The 19902-nt window shown below is 53.6% G+C and overlaps 3 protein-coding genes across 4 annotated transcripts in view; 1 reads left to right on the top strand and 2 right to left on the bottom strand.

Annotated features, from left to right (window-relative positions):
* The window catches only part of LOC132005811 (leukocyte immunoglobulin-like receptor subfamily B member 3), a 6757-nt gene extending 2383 nt beyond the window's left edge, over positions 1-4374 (top strand). The window contains exons 6-12 of the mRNA XM_059383336.1: positions 72-499; positions 757-792; positions 1645-1761; positions 2118-2154; positions 2233-2270; positions 2472-2521; positions 3162-4374. Coding sequence (XP_059239319.1) covers positions 72-499; positions 757-792; positions 1645-1761; positions 2118-2154; positions 2233-2270; positions 2472-2521; positions 3162-3305 — 850 coding nt within the window. The 3' untranslated portion in view covers positions 3306-4374. The remainder of the gene's footprint in view (positions 1-71; positions 500-756; positions 793-1644; positions 1762-2117; positions 2155-2232; positions 2271-2471; positions 2522-3161) is intronic.
* On the bottom strand, positions 4361-10501 carry RPS9 (ribosomal protein S9). 2 transcript variants are annotated; one of them, XM_059381799.1, is made up of 5 exons: positions 10404-10501; positions 10107-10216; positions 9874-9996; positions 5438-5624; positions 4361-4638 (listed from the first exon to the last, which is right to left on the bottom strand). In XM_059381799.1, exons 2-5 carry the CDS (start codon positions 10201-10203, stop codon positions 4461-4463), a joined length of 585 nt encoding a protein of 194 aa, XP_059237782.1. In that variant the 5' UTR covers positions 10204-10216; positions 10404-10501; the 3' UTR covers positions 4361-4460. The 2 variants fall into 2 exon arrangements, with proteins under 2 accessions (XP_059237782.1, XP_059237783.1); XM_059381800.1 differs by having other exon boundaries at positions 10324-10416.
* A 5833-nt stretch (positions 10502-16334) lies between these two features.
* LOC132005810 (leukocyte immunoglobulin-like receptor subfamily B member 2) overlaps positions 16335-19902 on the bottom strand; it is a 6314-nt gene continuing 2746 nt past the window's right edge. The window contains 9 exon segments of the mRNA XM_059383335.1: positions 16335-16379; positions 16381-16482; positions 17477-17529; positions 17731-17768; positions 17848-17923; positions 18238-18342; positions 18400-18503; positions 19201-19266; positions 19559-19874. Of these exon segments, the coding sequence (XP_059239318.1) occupies positions 16335-16379; positions 16381-16482; positions 17477-17529; positions 17731-17768; positions 17848-17923; positions 18238-18342; positions 18400-18503; positions 19201-19266; positions 19559-19874 (905 nt within the window).

Below are 19902 nucleotides of genomic sequence, written 5' to 3'. Positions count from 1 at the left end.
GGTGGGATGTGGTCTAGAGACAGGGACTGAGAAGGGACAGTGAGGGCATGGAGATAAAGGACACCACTCAGAGAGACGGGAGGTGCTGAGAGGAGTCCTGCACAGAGTCCCTGGGAGAGGATGGTGGCCCCCCAGCCCAGGGTCAAGGGCAGGTGGGGAGGGGTGGCTCTTTACATGTCACGACCTTCCTCTCCCTCAGGAATGTATGAGAAACCGTCCCTCTCAGCCCAGCCGGGGACTTCAGTGTCCTGGGGAGAGAACGTGACCCTGCAGTGTCGCTCCGAGATCTGGTTTTATACCTTCCACCTGTTCAAGGAGGGGTCCCTCGCTCCTCCCCAGGTCCTTCGTCCGCAGTACACAGCAAAACATTATCAGGTCAACTTCATCCTGAGTCCCGTGACCTCAGACCTGGAGGGGACCTACCGGTGCTACGGCTCACACAGCAACCACTCCTACCTGTTGTCACAGCCCAGTGACCCACTGGAGCTCCTGGTCTCAGGTGAGGGGCCCCAATCCTGTCCTCTTTTGTCCTCAGGGGAGTGCCAGGGTGGGATGGGAGTGAGGGGGTCACAGGTGACACTCTCTGGCATGGCTTCTCTCTGGGGTGACCACAGGGCTCCAGGAGCTCTGAGCCTGGGCCAGGTGGCAGGTGGGGTGGTCATGGCAGAGGGAGAGGGGGGAGCCCAGTGTGGGGTGGAGCACCCTGAAGTGAGGAGCACGTAGCCCCTGCCCCTCACCTCCCTGTCTTGGTCCCAGGAGGCTCTGAGGATGCAGCCCTCAACCCACAGAGGGGTAAGCGGGGTCTCTGGTGGGAGGTGGTGGGTGGGAGGAGCTCAGCCCAGTCTTGCCTCAGTCCCTTCCCGAGATTACGGCAGGAGAAATCTCCTTCTCACTGGGACAATTCCTTGGATTGCAAACCTGACTGCAAAGGGCAAGCAGGTGGCTTCATCACTGTGCGCAGGGCAGGTGGGGGCAGCAGGCTCGCACGCAGGGTGTCTGAGCTTGCCTTCACAGGTTGGGGGTCTCGGCCTGAGAGCAGCTTGGGAGTCAACAACAAGGCTCGGAAGTAACACCCCCAGGTTCAGACCCCAGTTCTGTTCCCAGCTGTGGGCTCTTCGACAAGTCATGTCCCTCTCCAGGGCCCAGGCTCACCATCGGCACAACAGGCCTCCCGCCATCTTCCGCAGGCTTGCTGGGAGATTTCAGTCAAAGTCATGGCCCTCCCTCCTGCCCTTGCAGATGCGCACACTCCAGGTCCACACAGGCCCCTGTGGGGGCGTCAGGCCTGTGCAGAGTGGGAGATGGATCTGGGCTTGGGTTTGGTGGACAGGTCTCCACGCCCGTGTTTTGTCGGGAGGGCAAAGGGGCAGCACGAAAAAACCCCAAGTCCCACGAGGGAACCCATGGCCCTGGTTCCAGTCTCAGTCCTGCTGCCTCCACCCTGGGCAACCCGAGACATGTGAATGACCTCTCTGTGCCTCAGTTTTCTGTCTGTGGAGTGGGCGGGAGGGGCAGCATTCGTCTGCTGGGTGAAAGTTGATGGGGTCAGAGCTGAATGCACAGAGCCAAGTAGGTGCCTGGCACACAGTAGGTGCTCAGTTAAATGGCATCACTGGCTCATTCATGGTGTGGCTTGTGCACAAGGTCACCACTTGTACCTGTATGTCCTCATTGGGGCCTCAGTGGCCTTCATCCTTCTGCTCGGCCTCCTCGTCGTCCTCCTGGTCCGACACCGGCGTCAGGTCAAAGGCAGGAAGCCAGGTAAGAAGGGAAGGGGGTGACAAATCCCAGGGGGTAGTGGCTGCCCAGTGGGCCGACCAAGGGTGGGCTCATGGCAGCGGCCAGAGGGAAACAAGAGTGGCATAGAAGGACTCCAGCATCTCCCAGCAAGAAGCTCTAGAAAGAAGGGTACACGTGGGCATGTGTGAATATTGTATCCTTTTGCCTTTTCGAAATTACAAAATGTTTGGAAACACATACAAGCTTTGTTTTTTACTGTTTAGCACTGCTTTCTCTGTATGGGAGGGGGGGACGGGCGGGATCATAAAGATCCTCAGCTTAAGGCCCTGGGAGTGTTCCGGGATGGGGGCCTGAGGCTGATTTTCAACTCCCTGCAGCAGCGGCAGCGTCTGAGGACACAGGCCTGTACAGGAGGTAAGAGCACCCTGAGACCCCGACTCTTGCTAGCCAGCGGCCCCCTCACTGCCGCTAATACCACTGTCTCCTCCCCAGTTCAGGTCCTGAGGCCACCACCCAGGAGGAGACCTTGTGTAAGGGGAAGCACGGGCTGCCCTGGGGGAGGGAGGAGGTGGGCCCAGGACAGGGGTGGGCAGGGGCAGGGGGTGGGGGGAGGGGGGCAAACAGCATCTGACTCCCTGTGGCTCTGTAACTGTCACTGTCTCTGGGCTCCTGCCATGTGACTCTTGGGGGGTCTTGGCTAGAGAGGGGCCGCCTTGTTCTGTCCCCACCAGATGCTGTCGTCAGAGACACACAGCCTGAGGACAGACAGCAGGACAGCCAGGTGAGCTCCCTGTGCTTCCGACCAGGGCACCCCTGCCTCCCTGCTCACGTGGTAAACCCAGAGGACACTCCACCCAGCAGCAGGCCTCTCCCTTCTGGAAGTCTACTGTGCTCTGTGCTGCAGGGGACCCCACTCCCCTGGGCCTCTTCTCATCTCCAGCTGCTGGGACACTCGGGGCTAGTGCGCAGAGTGGCTAGTTAGGGCTGAACAGCCTGTGCCCTGCACAGAGGGGCGCAACTCCACGCCCTGGGCCTCCGAGAGGACGCCTCTGCAGCTCCACACACTATGGTCCTACAGCGACTCAGCCCTCTGCTTCCCGTTCCTTCTTTCCCCAGCAACCCACCGCACATTCACGCGCTTCACCCTGGCCACCGAGCTGAGCCCCCTGCAGCGGTCGCGGGGTCTGCCTTGATGGCCACTTCAATTCCTGCTCCAGCCTTCCCCATCACCTGATCCCAGGCCCAACCCCCAGTGTCCACACCACAGGCATTTCCACCTCACACCCCTCCCCCCCAGATACACTGAAGGAGGCAAGAGTGGGCTCAAGGCCACCCCTCACTGTCTAGCAGGGCCCTTAGCCCCGCAGGGAGTGCCATCCTCTCCTCCCCAGCCTCATGCCTTTCCTCTACCCCGGCTCCAGGCTGCGATTTCTGAAGACCCTCAAGATGTAACCTACGCCCAGCTGAACCACTTGGCCCTCAGACAGGAGACAAGTGCACCTCTTCCCTCCCAATTAGGGGAGGCACTGGATGAGACCGTGTATGCTGCTCTGGCCATCCACTAGCCCAGCAGACTCATACCCCCCACTCCAGGGATCTGGAAGGCTCCCTGCAGGGACCCTGGAAGGCACAGGAGCGGTCCCCAGCCAGCTTGCAGGTAGGACAAGAACCAGGAACTCAGGAGACCTTGTGGAAGTTGATTGCTTCCAGAATTTCAAGGACACAGCTGATCATACAATTCTGGAAGGATACATAGGAAGCCCCAAGACTGTTCATTACCAAGTGGCAACCCTTGTGGTGTAGTGGGAACACAGCACTAAGCTCCAAGAGCTAGGAACCTTCTGGAGGCTTCCTGGCAGCTTGGCAACATCCCAGGACCCAGGGCCATCACACTGAAACTGAGCACTTTCAAATGACCTGAGAGTCCAAGGCCTCAAAAGATGAGACTCATGAGCAGTGAGGTTGCTCAATGGCAAAGGCTTCCCGTTTCCTGCGACCAAGCCCTTTCCTCTGTCCCATGCAGCTTCTCAACAAGGCAGAGAAAAGGGAAGCTGGTCTCCCTCCTGACCTTTGTTCAGAAACTCTAGATGCGGGGGAGGGGAGCAGGGTGCCTCAGCTGTCCCCTTCCAACCACACCAATATAAGCGTTGAAACCAGCCTGTCCTTCCCGTCCAGAGCTCCCCAGCAAATCCCAATTAAATGCGTTTACCCTCACCTGCAACCCAAAGGTCAGCCTTCAGCTCCTGACAACCCTAACCCTGACTTCTTTTTCTGAGGGCAAGATCCAAAGCCCTTAAGAGACGCTGGGCTGGCCTTGCCTCCACTTGCTACTTCCTCTGCCCAGAAAGGAATCACCCAACCCCCATGCAAATAACTGGCTCAAGAACTTCCCCTAACACTGCTGGTGTCCCCGCTGAAACACAGAAGTGGTGTTTTTGCTGCTCACCACTGTACCCTTGCCCCAAGGAGTGAGGACCACCAGCTGGCAGGCTCACCAGGCCCTTCTGAGGGGGTGGCAAGGACTAGCTGGAGGGAACCTGATCAAGGACCTGGCCTGTGCCTCTCCCCACCCCGAGGCTGCTATGTTCAGAAAATGGAGGCAGACAGATACACCAATAAATACCAGTTCCAAAGCATTGGTTCTTTTATTATGTGACTGGGAAACTAGACAATCCATGGGTCCTGGGGGGTAGGGGGTGGGGTGGATGGGAAGGGTAGGTTCAATCCTCTTCTTCGTCATCGCCGGCGCCAGCCCCACCCTGGCCCTTCTTGGCATTCTTCCTCTTCACACGCCCTGGGCGGCCACCCCCATAGGGAGAGCGTAAGGAGAAGTCAATGTGCTTCTGGGAATCCAGGCGGACGATGAAGGATGGGATGTTCACCACTTGCTTTCGGACCCTGGAGGGGGGATGGCAGGTGAAGAAGGGATGGGGAACAAGACCCCAGTGGGAGGAAAACATTACCGTTTGCTGCTTGGACTCTGACTTGGTAGGAGGGTGTTTCTGACCCTGTAGAACCTGTGTGTTCTGGAAAGCTTTAGAGCATCACTCAACTCAACCAGACCACGAAGTAAGAAGGGGGAGCCCTGGTGGCAGCCAGTAACCCAGGGTCAGATTTTCAAGGTGGAACCAAGCCAGGCACGGGGCTCTACTCTCTAAGGTCAAGCCTCCCTGTCCCCGAAGCAGCTACCTGAGACTCCAGTTCTACAACATCTGACAAAGGGCAAACTGAGCACCCAGGGAAAAGACCCAGCTGTCCCCGCAAGCCAGCAGACTCCTATAGTCCTGGCACCTGAGCATCAGACGACGGGCTGTAGTCAACTTGGCAAATTAATGCTGGTTAACAATAACAGGCTCTGGACTGAGTCCACGAGTGGGTACAACAGACAGCTGTATCCATGAAGCCACCCACACCAGCTGATGCCCACCTGGGCACACCAAGCAGTTACCTGTCCAGCTGCCCGAAGAAGCCTTCGCAAGGTGTACGGCTCAGGCCGCAGTGACCCTTGCGCTGGGCTACAAGGTGGGGGATGAGGCTGTCCCCAGCACCCTATGAGCTGTTTGCAGGCGCCAATCTTACCCTCAAGGTGTAGTCACACCTTTTGTCACCTCTGAGGGCTGCATAGGAGGTAAGGACAGCAAACTTAGAGAGAGGAATGGATACAAGATAGACTCAGTCAGCTCCCTAAGGGAGTTACCTGATGTGGCGTTGGCGGATCAGCACACGGGCGTGGTGGATGGACTTGGCCAAGCCCAGCTTGAAGACCTGGGTCTGCAGACGCCTCTCCAAGAAATCCTCAATCTTCAGACCCAGGATATAATCCAGCTTCATCTTGCCCTCGTCCAGCACTCCAATGCGCACCAGTCGCCGAAGCAAGGCATTGCCTGGTAGGAGGGGAAAAAGCATTGATTGTGGTGTCTGGCTCACCTCTGACTTCATGAAGCTTAAGGAGCTCCATGGAGCTATGACGAGTGGGAGCTAAGAACCCATTCCAATTTAAGAATTAATGTAGCAGCCACTGTGACCATACTCCCATCCTACCAGTGAGGGCAAGTGCCCACACACACCTCTGCTCCCATGTGAAACCACCACCTTCCCTGGAAGCGTCAGGAGAGTAATGAGACAATCCCTAGAAGAGCACTTAGCATCTCCCTGCAAAAAACTATGCTGCTATCACTTAACCATTATGCCCACAATGAAGCCTGGTGGTCAAGAGCCAATCTCTAATCAGGAAAGCTCTATTAGTACACTGGACCGGCAGTACCTAGCTTCTAGACCTGAGAAAAGCTGCAGGCCAGGTAATGCTTAACAGGAGACATGGTATCTTCCCATTTCCAAATATCAACAAATATAAAACACCTAGAAAAAGATTTAACCAAAAAGATGAAAAACCTGCACACTAAAAACTATTTAAGATATTGATGAGAAAAAGACTGAAGACACAGAATGAAAAGCTATCCCATGCGGAAAGTTTGGAAAAATACTGTTAAAACACCAGTGCTACGCCAGCAATAAATGAATTCAATATAATCCCTATCAGAATTCCAGAAGTATTTTGTTTCTTTTTTTTAAAAAAAGATTTTATTTATTTATTTGACAGAGATCACAAGTAGGCAGAGAGGCAGGCAGAGAGAGAGAAGGAAGCAGGCTCCCTGCTGAGCAGAGAGCCCGATGTGGGGCTCGATCCCAGGACCCTGGGATCATGACCTGAGCTGAAAGCAGAGGCTTTAACCCACTGAGCCACCCAGGTGCCCCAGTATTTTGTTTCTTAACATTTATTTCAGAGAGAGAGAGAGAGAGAAAGAGCACGTACGCATGAGCTCATGTGCTATGAGCACAAGAGGGGCTTGATCCTGGGATGCTGGGATCATGACCTGAGCTGAAGGCAGAGGCTTAACCAACTGAGCCACCCAGGGGCTCCGCCAAAGATGTTGTCCGTGTAAGCAGAAGAATCAATCCTAAAATTTGTATGGATCACAAAAGATTCCATAGCAATCTTGAAAAAGAGAAAATGCTTGCAAATCATGTATCTGACATAGGTTAACACCAAGAATACACAAGCAACTCTTAATCTATAGCAAAAAACTCCAAACAATGTTATTTAAAAATGGGCAGAGACATACAGATGGCCAGCAGGTACATGATCAGGTGCTCATCGTCGCTGATCAGGGAAATGCGAGTCAAAAGCAGTGAGATCACCTCACACATGTGAGACTGGCTGGAACTAAAACCCAACAGACAACGGTGCTGGTGATGATGTGTAGAAAAGGGAACCCCTGTGCAGATGGTGGGAATGCAAAGTGGCAATCACTATGGAAAACAGTATGGAGGTTCCCCACAAGTTAACTATGATGATGCAGCAATCCCGCTTCTGGGTATTTACCCAAAAAGGAAAGCGCTAACCCCATCTTCACTGCATTCAACAGCTGAAACAATGTTAAGTGTCCACAGACAGTTGAATGGATAACAGAGGGAGGGGAGTATATACACACAGTGGACATTATTCAGCCATAAAAAGAATAGAATCTCGCCACCTGCCAACAACGTGGATGATCCAAGCGCATTCTGCCAAGTGGACTAAGTCAGAGTCAAATCCCATGATCTCACTAGTATGTGGAATCTAAATCTTTTCTATTTTTTAAAGATTTTACTTATTTATTTGACAGATAGAGATCACAAGCAGGCAGAGAGAGAGGAGGAAGCAGGCTCCCTGCTGAGCAGAGAGCCCCACGCTGGGCTCAATCCCAGGACTCTGAGATCATGACCTGAGCCAAAGGCAGAGGCTTTTAACCCAGTGAGCCACCAAGGCGCCCCTTGTATGTGGAATCTAAACAAAACCACCAGCATCACCAAAAAATACCTCAAGATCATAAAAAGAATACATTATGCGGCTGCCAGAAGCTCAGAAAGAAATAGGTGAAGGTCGTCAAATGTACAAACTGCCAGTTATAATACTTACTGTATATTACAAAATTGCTATCTTAAAAAAAAAGGGAAAAAAAAAAGATTTTTCTTATTTGTCAGAGAGAGAAAAAACACAAGCAGGGGGAGCAGCAGGTGCTGGATCAATGCAGGGCTTGATCCCAGGACCCCGGGATCATGACCCAAGCCAAAGGCAGACGCTTAACTGACTGAACCACCGAAGTGCCCTCTATCTTTTTTTAACGCTTTTTGAAAGCTGTTAAGTAAACTCACTGGGATCATTTCACAGTATATAGAAAAATCCAATTGCTATGCTATACATCTGGAACTATATAATGTAGTCTGTGATTACACACTGGTTAAGAAATAACTATAATACTCAAATATTAATTAAAAAAAAAAAAAGCCCGACAGGCAAATAAAAACAAGTTTGGAATTATCTACCAGCTAGGACAGTTTTCTGTTCTTATGCTAGAGAACAGAAACTTCAAGAACTCGAAGTTAAAATGAAACCACTATGGGGCATCTGGGTGGCTCAGTGGGTTAAGCCTCTGCCTTCAGCTCAGGTCAGAGCATCGGGCTCTCTGCTCAGTGGGGAGCCCGCTCCCCGCCCCTCCCCGGCCTACTTGTGATCTCTGTCAAATAAAATAAAACAAAAAACTCCACTATCATTAAAAACAAACGTTTTTCACATTTACTACTGAACCACCCACACACTGTTCAAAAACGGGGAGGCCCGGCCACTCCATCAACACCAAAAAGTTATATATGTATAATAAAAGTAAAGTAATTTTCAGTGCACACTGAATAAACTTTGTCAATAGGAGTACCTGGGCTCCACCTGGACAAAGCAAGGTCAGTCACAATATTTTACAACTGGATATTAATGGACACAGTCCTCAGAGGCAGAGGCCCTTCTCTGTCATGGCACAAGACAACTGAAGTGGCTTAGTTCCTGAGCTGAAAAACGTAAAGTACCAGTTTCTTTACCGCTGCCATCAGGAGAGAGCCCATACCTGGATGGACCCCAGGCCACGTGTTGGCTACAACTGGTTTAAGAAGTTTTTCAACAGACCAGAATCAGAGAAGCTTCTTGCCCTACTGCAGCTGTCAGTGGGAAAGGCTGGGCCTCAGGCCATACCAGTGACAAATGCCTTCAGACACTGGCAGAGACTGTGGGCCTCTCCTTCTTGTCCCATGGGGATAAATGGCTTCCTTTGCTAGAAAGCCTACAGCCTACGGTGCTGCCTTCCCCCTGTAGCTCCCACTTCTGCCACAGGAAACCACAAATACTCCTGGGTTACCTCTGGATCAACCCTGCCCAGCCGGCCACTCACCTGCCTCTCTAGGGCAGACTTGAGCAGCTCATCTACAGAAAGTCCTTCAGGATGTCCTCAACGACCTGTGGCTGGATCCCCAGACTGTGGGATAAATACCCACCCGAGCATCCCCAGGAAAAGGGATTCCTGAATTTTTCACCACTGTGTGAGCTATTTTTGGTTAAACAAGCTCCACACCTTTCTAAACTTTAAATATGCAGGGGTGGGGGGGCGCACACGCCTCGGTGGCTCAGTGGGTTAAAGCCTCTGCCTTCCGCTCAGGTCATGATCTACAGGATCCTGGGATACAGCCCCATATCGGGCTCTCTGCTCAGCGGGGAGCCTGCTCTCCCCCATTTGCCAAATAAACAAAATCTAACCGTCTAACATGAGCGACCACCTATGCTCAGTCATGAGGCCTCCGGTGTCACGGCACATTTCCGTCTCAGGCGAACACCGGGAGAGGAACCCGATCAGGACGCTCGCTGACTTGGCGCGGGATTCCCAGCCCCTCCCCCTTCCCACCACCAACCAAGGCTGCAGAGCGGCAACAGGAGGACGGCCGGCCATCCTAGGGGTCACCGCCAAACCAGTGGTGGCGCGTGTGCACTGTGCCCCCACGTGAGCGTCTACAAACAAGGCATCCCTTCCACATCTGGGGTCGTCGGAGTCCCTTCCCGGTCACAGATACTGACGCGCGGGGACCCGTTCTCCAGGCTCCCCGAGCACCGCAGCCCACCCCTACAGCTGGTTCGCGGCCTCCGACCCACCGCAGTGAGGGGCCCGGAGACGCTAACCCCGGGGGCTGTGCAGCGCCCCTTGACATACGAGGGCTTTAGAGCCGGCAGCCGGGGAGCTGGCATGTGTCTGTCACACACACACACACACTCACCCTCAAAGAGGCGCCGCGGGTCCTTCTCGTCCAGCGTCAGCAGCTCCCGTGCTGCCTTGCGGATCTTGGCCAAGGTGAACTTGACCCTCCACACCTCACGTTTGTTCCGGAGCCCATATTCGCCTGCCGAAAGATGGCGCTGCTAGCGTGGCCGGGCCCCGGACCCACGCGGCACGCTGGGGGCCCCACCCCGCCCCCGCCCCGGAAGCGGAAACCCGGTCTGGGCCTCTCACCGATCAGCTTCAGCTCTTGGTCGAGCCGCGACTTCTCGAAGGGCCTCCGAGGGGTCACGTAGGTCTTGCGACAAACCCAGCTCCGGGCCACCGGCATGTTGGCTGCGAGCCTGCGCGGGGGAAAAGCCGAGCGCGTGAGGGGCCGCCTCCGGGGCCCACACCGCCCGCACTGCCGCGGGGCAGTCCCGTTCCGCCCTCTCCCAGCTCGTCAGCGTACTCATCTAAGGTCAGGGGGTCCTCACGACCTTGTTACCCACACCCCGAGGAGATCGCAGCACAGCACACACCCCCCCGTACCGTAACGTCCGAGCTCTGGGAAAGAGGAGCACGCCCGCCCCGGCCACGCTTTTATAGCAACGATGCGGCCTGGTGACGTCATCGCGCACGCCGCAGGCCTGCACCAATCAGAAGGGGAAGCATTCGAGACGACAGGTCGGGCCAGAGCGGCGAGCTGAGCTGGAGGACCGTGGCCCCGTGGCCACGCGGGTCGCGGCGCACGCAAGCTAGGAAGGGGGAGGGGCGTCTCCCCCACTCTCCTGCTTGGGATCGTGTGAGTCGCAACGTAATGGTCCCCTTCTCTGGGCCGCAACAGCACCCGCTCCGTGGAACACCCCCGCCCCCCACGACACCCCCAGGGCTGGAGCCTGGAACCTTCCAGGATAGGCCCGGTCAGTTCCCGACTCCCGAGGTCCACGGCTCTCAACGTCCCGTAGCGGCACACGGGTCTGGGCAGCCCGCGCAGAGGCCAGGCCTGCCGAATGCCTGGGTGTCCTGCGCCGCGCTGCCGCGTCCCCGCGGTGTTGCAGTCCTACCCCCCCACCGTCCCCACACCGGGAATCGGGCCTCACCCGGAGCAGCTCGCCTGGCGCCCACCGCCCCCACTTGGGGGAAGTCACCCTCCCGCGCCGCGGGCCTCCTTCATTCACTCCAAACCGCGGCTCGTATTTTGGGATTTCCTTTGGGTTTGCGGAACGGGGGAGATGTTCTGATCTTGCTATTTGTTCGTCTCCAGCTTGGCGCTGTTTATCGCCTGCAGCAACTTGACCTTTCTGGACATCCAGACCACCAAGAAAGCACGTAGTAAAGCAAGACAAGGGACTTTTGGTTTCCCAGGGCATTTAAAAGTTCTATTCATGTTACAGGGTGGTCTATGACGTGCGCAACAGCATGTCTAAAAAACCCACAATGCACACAGCTCAATTTTAAAAATACTTCATTTTGGTAACAAGTGCTGACCATCATCTGAGCCTTCAGGGTGGTAATCTTTCTGCTGCTGGAGAGGCTTGCTGTTAGGGGTTAATTGGACACGTAGGTCCTCAGGGTCAGGGTCCCCAACAAGAAAACACAGAGCCAGGACAGCTGAGAGAAAAACCGCACTAGCATCCTGTTTCACAGCTTAGACAAAACCATGATAGCATTCTGACTAGCAGCCTCTGCAGAAGCGACTTTTGCAAAACATCCCGAAATAAAACAATTAACGTAAAACATTGGTCACCATCACAAGTTGAGGCATTTAGTCTCCAGATCAGCCCTAAAGATCATCAACAAGCAAACAACCCAACAGGTGAATGGGTGCATAATCAAAACCCTGATTGGGATTTCTTAGCAGCCAATCTACAGCAGACCCAACTCAGGATGCTTAAGATAGTTCCTCCAAGGAGCTTATAAGATCCCTAGACTTGAACTCCAAAACAGCGACCTTCTTGGGGTCCCTCCCTCTCTGCGAGCTTCGTACTATGCTCAATAGACTTGACTGCCCATCACTCTTCGTTGGGTCTAACTCTTCATTCTTCGAAGCAGTGTGACCAAGAACTGTGGGCACTAAGGGAACAATCCTATAATGTTGTCTCCACCATGTTGGTGGCTGCTACCTGGACAGGGTCAGGGATGCTGAAGATGGAGTGGCTGGGAATACTCTGAAAATAAGACAACAGTGAAGTTTGCCGCATCAATCGACTCTTCCTGTCCCAACTTCTCGGTGGCCGGTGATGCTGTTTGCCAGCATTTAACCGCAATAGGACTGCTTTCTGTAGCTGCTTTCGAAATTGGGAGTCGAAGCTCTAAAACTCTGCCGCTGCTTTACCAAGTCTGTGTGATAGTCCAAATCCTCAGTTGTCATTTCAACAACGTGCACAGCATCTTCTCCAGGTGTAGCTTCCGACTCAGGGAAACCCTCTCTTTGCTACTCCTTCAGAAGCGGCTCCTCGTCCGTTCGAGTTTGACTGCGAGCTTGCCGTGGTGCAGTCCCTTCTTCAGGCTCCACAGCAACTTCAGGTTCTCTTGCTCTTCCCACCACTCTGATAGTGACTTCGTCCCTGAAGCCTTGAGCCCTTCAGAGTCACCCATGAGGGTTGGAATCCACTTCTTCCAAACGCCTGTTAAGGTGGGAGCTCTTCCCATGAATTACCAATGTTCTTTTATTTTTTTAAGTAGCCTCCATAGGTGTAGAACTTGAACTCACCACCCTGAGATCAAGACCTGAGCTGAGATCAAGAGTCGGATGCTTAACCGGCTGAGCCACCCAGGCACCCCAAATCCCAAGTGTCCTTAATGGCGTCTAGAATGCTAAATCTTCTCCAGAAGGTTTTCAGTCGACTTTGCCCAGGTGCATCAGAGCCATCACTAAGGCAGCTACAGCCTTGCAAATCGTGTTTGCTCATGCTAAGACCTGAATGTTGAAAGGACGCCTTGATCCATGGGCTGCAGGACGGGTGTTGTGTTCGCAGGTGTGAACACAACATTAATCTCGTTGAACATACCCATCGGAGCCCCTAGGTCACCAGGTGCATTGTCACCAGGGACAAGGATGGTTGTTTTCCCTCTGACCAGTAGGTCTCAAGACTGGGCTTAAAATATTCAGTAACCATGTTGTAAAGAGATGTGCCGCCATCCAGGCTTTGCTGCTGTGCCGACGGAGCCCAGGCAGAGGAGATCGAGCATCATTCCCGAGGGCTCTAGGAGTCTCAGAGTGTCCCTGAGCACGGGCTCCACCTCGAAGCCCCTGCTGCCTTAGCCCCTGGCAGGACTCAGCCTGTCCTCTGCGGCTTTGAGGCCGGCACTGACTTCTCTCTAGTAATGGGAGTCCTACATGGCATCCTCTGCCAGCAGGAGGCTGTCCCGTCCACACTGGAGATCCGTGGTTAGTGCAGTCGCTGAGGCGGATCACATCAGCTGGCTCCGGGTAACTCGCATCGGCTCCTGTGTCAGCACCAGCTGCTTCGCCTTACACTGTCCTGGGGACGGCTTCTTTCCTCCCACCTGCTGAACCACCTCTGCGGGCTTCAAACGGGTCTGCAGGCTCCACGCCTCCCTGGGCCTTCACAGAATTGAAGGGAGTCAGGGCCTTGCTCGGGATGAGCTCTTGCAATAGTGTTCAGAACCTTATCCTTTGTGCTTACAGCTGGGCCGTTTGGCACAACAGACCTGGCTTGGGCCTGAGATTGGCCTTCGTCCCGCCTTCCTCCCTAAGCTTAGTCAGTTCTCGCGCTGGATTTAGAGGGAGAGACGTTCATCTCTTCCTTTCACCGGACCCTGGCAGGCCATGGTGGGAGTATTAACCAGCCTCATCTCAGTACTGCCGGGTCTCAGGGAGCAGGGAGGCCCGGGGGAGAGGATGAGAGACGGGGAACGGTAGGTTGATGGGGCGTCGAGAACCCACATTCATTGTCTTATGTGGGTGTGGTTTGTGGTGCCCCCAAAACAATGATGATAGTGACATCCAAGCTCACAGATCACCATCACACACACATACACAATAATGATAATAAAGCTTGAAATATTGGGATAATTACCCAGATCTGACCTAGTGAGACGAAGTGAGCAAAAGCTGTTGGAAAAATGGCACCAGTATATTTTTGGATGTGTCTGAAGCATGTGTGTATGTGTAATGGCTCCTTGAAGCATTTCCATTGCATTGGCCTTGGAGTCCTTGTCTGAAACAGTGTTGGTGGAGAGCTAGCATCTATGCACCTGCTCTTTTTCACTCCAAGGAGATTTTCCTGGCTCTTGTTATGATGAGTGACCTTTTAAAAAATTTTAAAATTTCTTTTCTTTTTTCTTTTTTTTTATTATTTTATTTATTTTTATTTCTTTTCAGCGTAACAGTATTCTTTGTTTTTGCACCACACCCAGTGCTCCATGCAATCCATGCCCTCCCTAATACCCACCACCTGGTTCCCCCAACCTCCCACTCCACGCCCCTACAGAACCCTCAGATTGTTTTTCAGAGTCCATAGTCTCTCATGATTCATCTCCCCTTCCAATTTCCCTCAACTCCCTTCTCCTCTCCATCTCCCCTTGTCCTCCATGTTATTTGGATGAGTGACTTTTTTTTTAATGGAGACCTGGCGGGTTTGGATGTGATGTTTTGAGGGTCTGGATCTTTTATATCTTCGGTCTCAGAGGCCTCTCCTGGCACATTGCTGGGGTGCTGACTCATTACTGCCACGTGGAAGGCACAGAGTCCAGGGGCCCCACGTGCCCTCCTGTGACCTCAGCTGTGTCCTTCCTGGGGTCTTCATAGTCTGAGCCTGGCGGCCGATTTTGCTCCACTTTTCAGAGTACTCATGGGTCTTGTTTATAGTCTGTGGGAGTTTCACCTGTGAACAATGGGGTTCTGCAGGGAAACGGGTGTCCACTTCCTCTTGGCCCCAAACAGGACCTCCGAGATGTAATTGATTTTTGTATATCGATTGATGTTTCAAGTGACGTGGCATAAATCCTTTTCAGATTAGAGTAATAGGTCTTTACCTTATTTTGGATAGTTCATGCATACAATTTTGTGATCCATGAATAATCATACTATTTATTTATTCATTCATTCATTCAGTTTCCAGAAGGAAAGAAAACATTATTATTATAGAAACCTAAGAGAACCCAAGTCAGGATGCTTAAGATAGTTCCTCCAAGGAGCTTAAGGAAGAGGAATAGAAGAGGAAATGATTCCACACATCGATGAAGGTAATAGTAGGCAACAAATGAGAATTAGGCAAAGTAACGTCGAATTGGGCACTTACAGCACCCAGTCTCATCAGCAGGGGGTGTCCAGGTGGAAACAGCCAGGCTGGAGTCCCTAGTCTATCCATTCAGTACTTAGCACGTTTTCCCCCCTTTACTTAATTGGTTGGTTCTTCTCGTCAGATTCTCATGTCAATTTTTGTTTTTTCAGGCCTGATAAAACGGGCTGGGGAAGTACTCCATCTTTCTCTATTCTCAGGGGAAGCCTGTGTGAGTTCGGTATGTGTATGTGCACGTGTGTGTTCGTGTGTGCTACATGTTCATGCGTGTAGACATGTCCACAAGTGTGCGTGTGTTCACATATTCACAAGTGTAGGTGTGTCCATGTGCTCGTGTGTGTATATTTCACAAGTGCTTCAGTATTTGGGGGCATTCACCAGTGAAACTTTCCAGACTCAGTTCACCACTTTAGTGGGAAAAACTTTAACTGCATACTCACTGCGTTTTACACACAGTGATTCCGATTTTCCATTCATCCTGGTGTCCGTTAGTTTGGTAACCTGTATTTCTGAGGATTTTGTCTGTTTCATCTACCTTCTCTAATATTTTGGCATAAAATTGTTCATAATATAATAACAATTAATAAGAGTGAACATAATAAACTCTGTTATCGATTTAAAGTGTGTAGGATGTGATACTGTCCTGACTGGTGATGTGTTGTGTGCCTTCTCTCTCTCTGTTCCTTGGCCATTGTGACTAGGATTTCAACATATGATGAATATATACAAAAATGAACATTTTGGGCTTCATTGATTCTTCTCTATTTTTTTGTTTGACCTCATTAGTAGCTTCTCTTATCACTTTAATTTCCCTTCTTCTACCTTCATTTGGAATAATTTGCTATTCTTTTTCTAAATTCTTGGTACAATAGCTTAGATCATTGACTTGGTTCTTAATTTTCCCATTTCACTGGTTTGATGTATAACATTTACATTATCCTTCAGTGTAAACATTTTCTTGTTTCCTTTTTGATTTTCTCATTTCTTTCATGGGTAACTGGGAAGTCGGTTTGATTTCCAAAGTGTAGGGTTATTACAATCTTTGATGGCAGAATTGGTGACTCCCAGGGGGTCCCAGGAGTTCTTACTGGTCCATGTGAGGAGTCCAGGCTGGCTAGGGTCATTAGGTGGCACCCACTGTGGGCAGCTCCTGTGCCTTCCAGGGTCCCTGTGGTCCCCCTCTCTGGAGTATGAGGTCTGGGTCCCTCTGGGGCTAGTGGATGGTCAGAGCAGCATACACACTGGGCTCTGCTGGGGGGGTCCCCTGATTGGGAAGGAGCGGATGCCCATGTCTCCTATCTGAGAGCCAAGGGGTCCAGCTGGGCGTAGGTCACATCCTGGGGGGCGTCAGATGCAACAACCTGCAGTGGGGAAGAGAGGGAAGGCTTGTGATTGAGGAGGGGGATGCCTGGGAACTCAGAGAAGAAGGGACCCACCTGACAGTCCATCTGTCTGTTTTCCTCTGCTTGTCTGTCCTCTGAGTCCAACAGTCCCTCCGACATGGGGGAAGGAGAAGTGGCCAGTCCATACCCAAGTCTTGATCTTGACCGGCTCACCTGGACGTACGTTGTTCCCTGGGGGTCTTCATCTTGTGTCTTCTGCTGCAGACAGAGAGTGAAGCGGAGGTTTGTCTTTTTGATTCCCCTTGACCACCTCAGACAATTTTCCCCATGGTTGCCAGAGCGATGCTTCAAACTTTCCTGCCCATTAGGTCACTTTCCTGGTGAACTCCCCAGGGGCTTCCTGAGCCTTGGGGCATGTGATTCTTACTCTGGCTCTGATTCTATTCCGGACAGTGTTTCTTGCTCATTTGGTTGCAGCTGCATGGGCCATGCTCCTGATAAAGCATGTTGCTGCCTCAGGACCTTTGCACCTGCTATCCTGTGCCCTGGTTTTATCTTCCTTGGCCACACGTTGCCCTCGAGGATGCTGCCCACTTCCATGCATATTGTCCTCCACCCACAAAGTGAACTCATGGAGGGTGGTCAGATTGGCTCACAGCTATGCTGGCAGCACTAGGTGGGACCTGGCAAATGCTGCGCTCCCTGTATCATTTGCTGGGTGAATGAATGAAGGGACTTAGTGACCAGTGGGAGAATCACTTCTTCATGCACTCTCTTGAGACGTGAGTATGGACCCCAATAACCAGAAGTCAGACAGTGGTTGGGGAGCCAGACAAGGGGAGCACAAAGGAGGCCTCACAAGCTCTCAGCGGGCTGATCCTGGGTACCCAAGAGCGTGAGGGCCTCTGAGGGACACTACTGAGACTGGGTGGTGTGAGGACATGGAAGTGTCCACTGGATTCAGTTTGGCACCATGAAGACCCTGGGGTCTGCTTGAGAGTGGGGGTCTCACCCGATGGTCCAGCTCCACCCCCTCCTCAGGCTGAATGTCTTGCATGGCAACATCTGCTGGGACAGAAAAGGGTGTGTCTCTTGGCAAGGTCCCCTGAGCCCTCCTCTCAGGGCTGCAGACCCCACCCTGCTCCCAGATAGGGCGTCTGCCGTCCCGGAAATTCAGCAGTGGCCTGAGGGGCATGTGGGAATTCAGTCCTCTCCCCGGACCCAGGCCCTCCCAGCCCACCCCCAGCGCGGCCCCCTTCATCTCACAGAGGCTCTCCTCCTGGGCGGCAGGGGCTGGGCTGGAGCTGGGGAGGAGACAGGGTGTTAGGGGGGCATAGCAGAGGCAGGTGGGTGGGAGTCTGGGGGACTGCGGGCAGGAGTTACCTGTCGTGCAGGCCTCTGTCCTTGGGCTCTGGGTCTGCAGCCCCTGCAGGATGTTGGGAATCAGTGTCCCTCTGGTCTGGGAGGGTATGACCCCCACCCCCAACCGTGTGATTCTAGGGAAAGGCGCCCTTCACACATACTGTCTGTGTGTTTCTCCATCTCCCCAGTTTGAATGGAGGGAAGTATTTTCAACTGGCTCGTGGGGGCCGACCTGGGGGTTTCTTTCTAGATTCTCTGAGTTGAGATTCTGCACAGGTGTCCTTCTATGCTGGCCTTTCCCACCACTCTGGTTTCCCTCTGGCCGCTGCTCTGAGCCCACCCTCTCGGCCCACGGGGCAGCCACCACCCCTGCAGCCCTTCACCCCCTCCTCTTCTCACCTGGCTTTCTGCATCTGACCCGATGCCGGTGTCGGACCAGGAGGAAGACGAGGAGGCCAAGCAGCAGGACGAAGGCCACCGAGGCCCCAGTGAGGGCGTACAGGTACCAGTGGGGACCTTGTGTACGAGCCACACCATGAATGAGCCAGTGATGCCATCTACCTGAGCACCTACTGTGTGCCAGGCACCTGCTGGGCTCTGTGCACTCAGCTCTGACCCCGTCAATGATCACCCAGCAGACGACTGCTGCTCCTCCCGCCCACTCCACAGACAGAAAGCTGAGGCACAGAGAGGTCATTCACATGTCTCAGGTCACCCAGCCTGGAGGCAGCAGAGCTGAGACTAGAACCAGGGCTGTGGGTTCCCTGAGTTCTCCTCATGCTGTCCCCTGTGCAGACACCAGCTCGGGGCTCTGGGCTCCTCATCTGGGGCCCGGCCTGTCCCAGCATCTTCTTCTGGAGCTGAGGGTCCTTCCAGATTCCCCTTATTACCTGAATGCCCCCAGCCATTGTCCTCCCTCCCCTCCGCTTACAATGTCACTGTCATTGCTGCAAAGGGACAGAATTCCCCATAGGACATGACCTGGGGGGCTTCCCCATAAGCCCTTCTCTCCCAGGATCAGAGTCATGGTCTATGGGAAATCTCTGTTCACGACTCTCTCCTTTACAGTTGGGGAGACTGCCAGTGCCTCCGGAGGACCCTGAACTGAGGGACAGCTCAGAACTCGTTCCCCATGGACCCACCAACCAAGGCAGACAGAGATCCTCACTCACCCTCAGAGCCTCTGGGGTCAGTAAGGGTGAGGCGCCGGGCCTCCCGTGTTCCGCACTGCACCTGGGGGCACCTCACCCTCCCTCTGCCATGACCACCCTAGCCCCCTTCCACCAGCCTCAGAGCTCCTGGAGCCCCATTGTCCCCCTGGCATCTCTGAGAGCCTAGAAGAAAAGTCCCTGGAGAGCAGCTCTTGTGACTCACCATCTGCCGAGCCTGGCCCTGTGGTCCAGGGGCCTGTGGTCGGAGGGCCGGGGTCCGTAGAGGGTCCTGAGGAAAAGACAGGAGTGTGGAGGGGCTGGAGCTTCCCCTGAGACCCTGTCTCTGCTCTCACTCTTCCTCCTCATGTGCCCTGTGACCCCCAAAGCTCCTCCTCTCCCAGGAGAATCCTGGGGCTGGGGCGGGGGACGGGCAAGCTTGGGAGGACCCTGTTTCCCTCCTGCACTGTGAGGGGTGGACCCTCTGCGGACACTCCCTTGGAACCCCTCACTTCCATCCTAGACCAGATCCCTCCTGGTCCCAGGGCCCTGAAGAAAATGTTGGGACACAGAGGGGACAAGGTCAGGGACCCTCACCTGAGACCAGGAGCTCCAGAGGATCACTGGGCTGTGACAACAGGTAGGGGGAGGTGCTGTCGGAGCCATAGCACCTGTAGGACCCCCCATGGGCTGAGGTCACAGGACTCATGCGGAATTCAGCCTGGTGCTGCCCAGCTCGGTACTGTGACCTAAGACGCAGCGGGGGATCGGCTGCCCCCTCCTTGGACAGAAGGAAAGTGTGCACAGAGCTCCATGATTGACACAGCAGGGTCACATTCTCTCCTGGGGCCACCATGGGTCCAGGTTGCACTGAAAGGGAGGGTGTGTAGGAGAGCTGTCCTAGGGAGAGGAAGGGCGGGTGAGGGAC

The sequence above is a fragment of the Mustela nigripes genome, chromosome 17 (genome assembly GCF_022355385.1).
Source record: "Mustela nigripes isolate SB6536 chromosome 17, MUSNIG.SB6536, whole genome shotgun sequence".
NCBI lineage: Eukaryota > Metazoa > Chordata > Mammalia > Carnivora > Mustelidae > Mustela > Mustela nigripes.
Note: the sequence above shows the minus strand (reverse complement) of the source record. Positions and strands in the feature narration are given on the sequence as shown.

Bases quoted from the DNA above. Each gene is read 5' to 3' on its own strand.
- RPS9 (XM_059381799.1), bottom strand. From the start codon at position 10,203: ATGCCGGTGGCCCGGAGCTGGGTTTGTCGCAAGACCTACGTGACCCCT. The intron at 9,997-10,106 runs GTGAGAGGCCCA...ATCTTTCGGCAG, and splicing joins CCAAGAGCTGAAGCTGATCG to GCGAATATGGGCTCCGGAAC. The intron at 5,625-9,873 runs GTGAGTGTGTGT...CCCTCCTACCAG, and splicing joins CCCGCGGCGCCTCTTTGAGG to GCAATGCCTTGCTTCGGCGA.